We start from the raw sequence: 3130 nt of genomic DNA on the forward strand, positions 1-3130 counted from the left end.
GCTTTTTTCATATCAAAAATCCTACACTGAAGTGTGTTGTGGCGGTGCAGTGCCGATGGGAACAATGGTTGGTTGGGGTGGTGAGAGATGGACTGATGGTGATGTGTATTTTAAGTTGGGTAAAAAATGTTATTGGCTTTGTATCTATGTGTGTGATGTAGGATAAATAGTTGGAAGAACAAATAAGCTATCCATGGATGCTCTGATGATTCTTTGATGCTACCATCAAGAAAGAAAAAAAAAAAAGAAACAGTGGGATGAAATCTTGGAAATCTATGTTATCATCATTTAATTATTAACTTTAAAGATATATTTATTATATTTTTAAAATGTAAATTAAGGATATATATAATATAATATGTAATTATAAATAACAAGTAGATACACTTTTTATTTCTAAAGTTTCAATTTTTTATAAAATTAGATTGATGCGTCTATTTTCATTTCTTTGCTTTTTCTTACCAAACATAAAATGATTTCCCCTTATTTTTAAAATTGAATTATCTGTCATTACCAAATAAAAGAATTCAATTTCAATTCTCAATCAATTTCATTTCTCTATCCATTTCATTTCTTAGAATTTCTCCCTACTAAACGTGCCCTAAGTTATACACTAGTACACGACAAACGAAAAACACAATACCAAACCATGACCCGTAAGCTTGATAAAAAACAACTAAAAAACCTAAAACGAACTTTAAATGACCGAGGTACACAAAATGCAAGATCTTGACAAAATCAGGAAACATGTTGATCTGATTAGAAACCTTCCTCACTACAAGAGAAACTATAATCGGAGAAATTTTCTTTTTAAAACGACATATTATCAACTCTGGTTTAACCTTTACGTGAAATGGGGCATTGAAACAAGATAAAGGAGAATAAAGAGTGTGGTTCGGTTCTCATCATGCTGGTTCCAAGTTGCAACTGATCTATGTTGAGGTGTACAGAGTGGTGAAACTGTATACCTATGGCAACCAAAAACGATTTCAGGGATGGATTAGTACACATATGATCGACTTAAAAACATAATTAATCAGATTGGATTATAAAAGTTGAGTTGAACCAAGTGATAATCAATTTAACACTACTAGAAGTGTATGCTATAATATATCAATCAGAAGGAGGGGTCAGAGAGTGATTAGTCTCATCCAACTAACACAATTTCTTAACTTTCATCTCAAATTAATGACTAAATCAACATAATTTTATATAGGGATTAGTTTCCTCGAATGTAAGAAACTTTGAACAAATGTCTATTGTAGGAAATAACTAAAGTTGTGTGTATTGTATGTAAACAACTTTGAAATAATGTTTATTGTATGTAAGAATTTCGTTTCAACCAATTAAAATCTGACAAGTGACACCTGTATATGGTTGACACATATGTTTTCTTACATACAATAAACATTTTTTCAAGTTACTTACATACAATACACATAACTTTAATTTTTTCCTACTATAAAAATTCGGTCAAAGATAGTTACATTCCCTTTTATATAACAGCGCCTTCCAATCCAGCAACCAACCTCATTTAATGTCAAATGTTAGTTTCGCCACAAATGTCATTTTGATCCTGATTTCAACTCCAAAATAAAAAGATCGATCGTCACAAACGTTTTCAAATTCAGATTACAATTAAGAAATTCATGAAACTGAAACAAAGACGTAATTCATGAAATTGAAACAATTATCCAAATCATAAAATTAAACCGATGACAAACTAATTTCAAAAGCGAATGTAGTTCATATCAGTTAAGCATCAAGTAAAAAAACTTGAAGGCGAAACCATACTCTCCACATACTCAATCCCATGGATCCTTCGAAAATAGCTAGGACTTGCAGAAACATTTATCACTTTATGCGAATGTGTCATGACGTCATAGATAACGAGTTCTTGGAATGATTCAACCATTATGAGGACTATCCCGTCATCCAAAATACTTACAGGGCTGTACCGGAACTCTGATTTCAAATTTAACGCTAATGGAGATACTTCTGACCATGACTTCTTAACACCTTTCTTCGTCATTACCCACATCTTAAATCGATTCCCACTTTGATTCCATGGATAATTCTCATTCCGAGTGTTTTTTTGAGCAACGATGCAAAGACATCCATGTATCGTACCCAAAGCAGACGACATGTAACGATACCTATCTAATAATCCATCACAAGGTACATTTATATACAAAAGCTTCATTTTGTTCACATCGAGAGCCACGATCTTGCACTCTTGATCGTTGTACTTGCTATTAGCGATCCAATACAAACGCCCATTTGCAAACATACCCACATTGTTCAAATAGTTAGCATTTTGAACGAAGTTTTCTAACACGGTCCATGAATTCCTTTTAGGACTGAAAACATCACAAGTATGCCGGTTAGAAGAAGAATACTCACAACCTCTGAATCTAACTATCTTTACGTCATCCGGGATGGATGAACCATAACCAAATCCATAGACATGGTTATCACTATTATTGCATTGAGAATGCAAGTCATCACGAATCGGCTTCTTTTCACTTGTAAATGGATTATATAAAACCAAATGAGTTTTAACAAGTAGCGGGTCATGACTAAGACAATCTTGAATGACTAAAAGGACTATCCCGTTGCATGATCCAACAAACGTGACAACTTTACCTTGTTCAAGCTTCCCAAAAGGTGAAGAGGAAGAAAGAGTGACCATGGAACGAGTGGTGTCGTTTTCATAGCAAACATCGACTGGTACGAAGGGAAGAAGGATCTTTCGATCACCTCCCCATGACTTGATATAGTACGGGTCTGATAAAATACGATTCCAACGCTTACATACGTATTTGACATTATACACCAAGAGGTTTATGGGAAGCCGAAGAAATATATTATGTATAATCTCGGCTGGCATAAATGAGATGTGCCCCATTTATTATGATTTAAAAAAAAATGAATAGTAAATAGTAACTTATATACTAATATGCAAGCAGTAATGAAAAATTATTTTATTTTACCTGTTTTATAAGCTGAAAATGGAATCGAGATCGAGCGATAACTCTAGCTTGGAGGTGTCAATTTATAGTATGAGTGAGTCGGACTTCAATTGTTTTGGGCTGGATGGGCTGGGCTCTCTATCTTTATCTTCTTCTTT

General features: G+C 33.5%; 1 protein-coding gene across 1 annotated transcript; it reads right to left on the reverse strand.

Annotated features, from left to right (window-relative positions):
- Positions 1 to 1762: 1762 nt before the first annotated feature.
- LOC122601510 (F-box/kelch-repeat protein At3g06240-like) lies at positions 1763 to 2908 on the reverse strand. Its single transcript, XM_043774264.1, has one exon. The coding sequence runs from the start codon at positions 2906 to 2908 to the stop codon at positions 1763 to 1765; it is 1146 nt and encodes a 381-aa protein (XP_043630199.1).
- Between the last annotated feature and the right edge of the window lie 222 nt (positions 2909 to 3130).

This window comes from Erigeron canadensis, chromosome 5 (genome assembly GCF_010389155.1).
Source record: "Erigeron canadensis isolate Cc75 chromosome 5, C_canadensis_v1, whole genome shotgun sequence".
Taxonomy (NCBI): Eukaryota; Viridiplantae; Streptophyta; class Magnoliopsida; order Asterales; family Asteraceae; genus Erigeron; species Erigeron canadensis.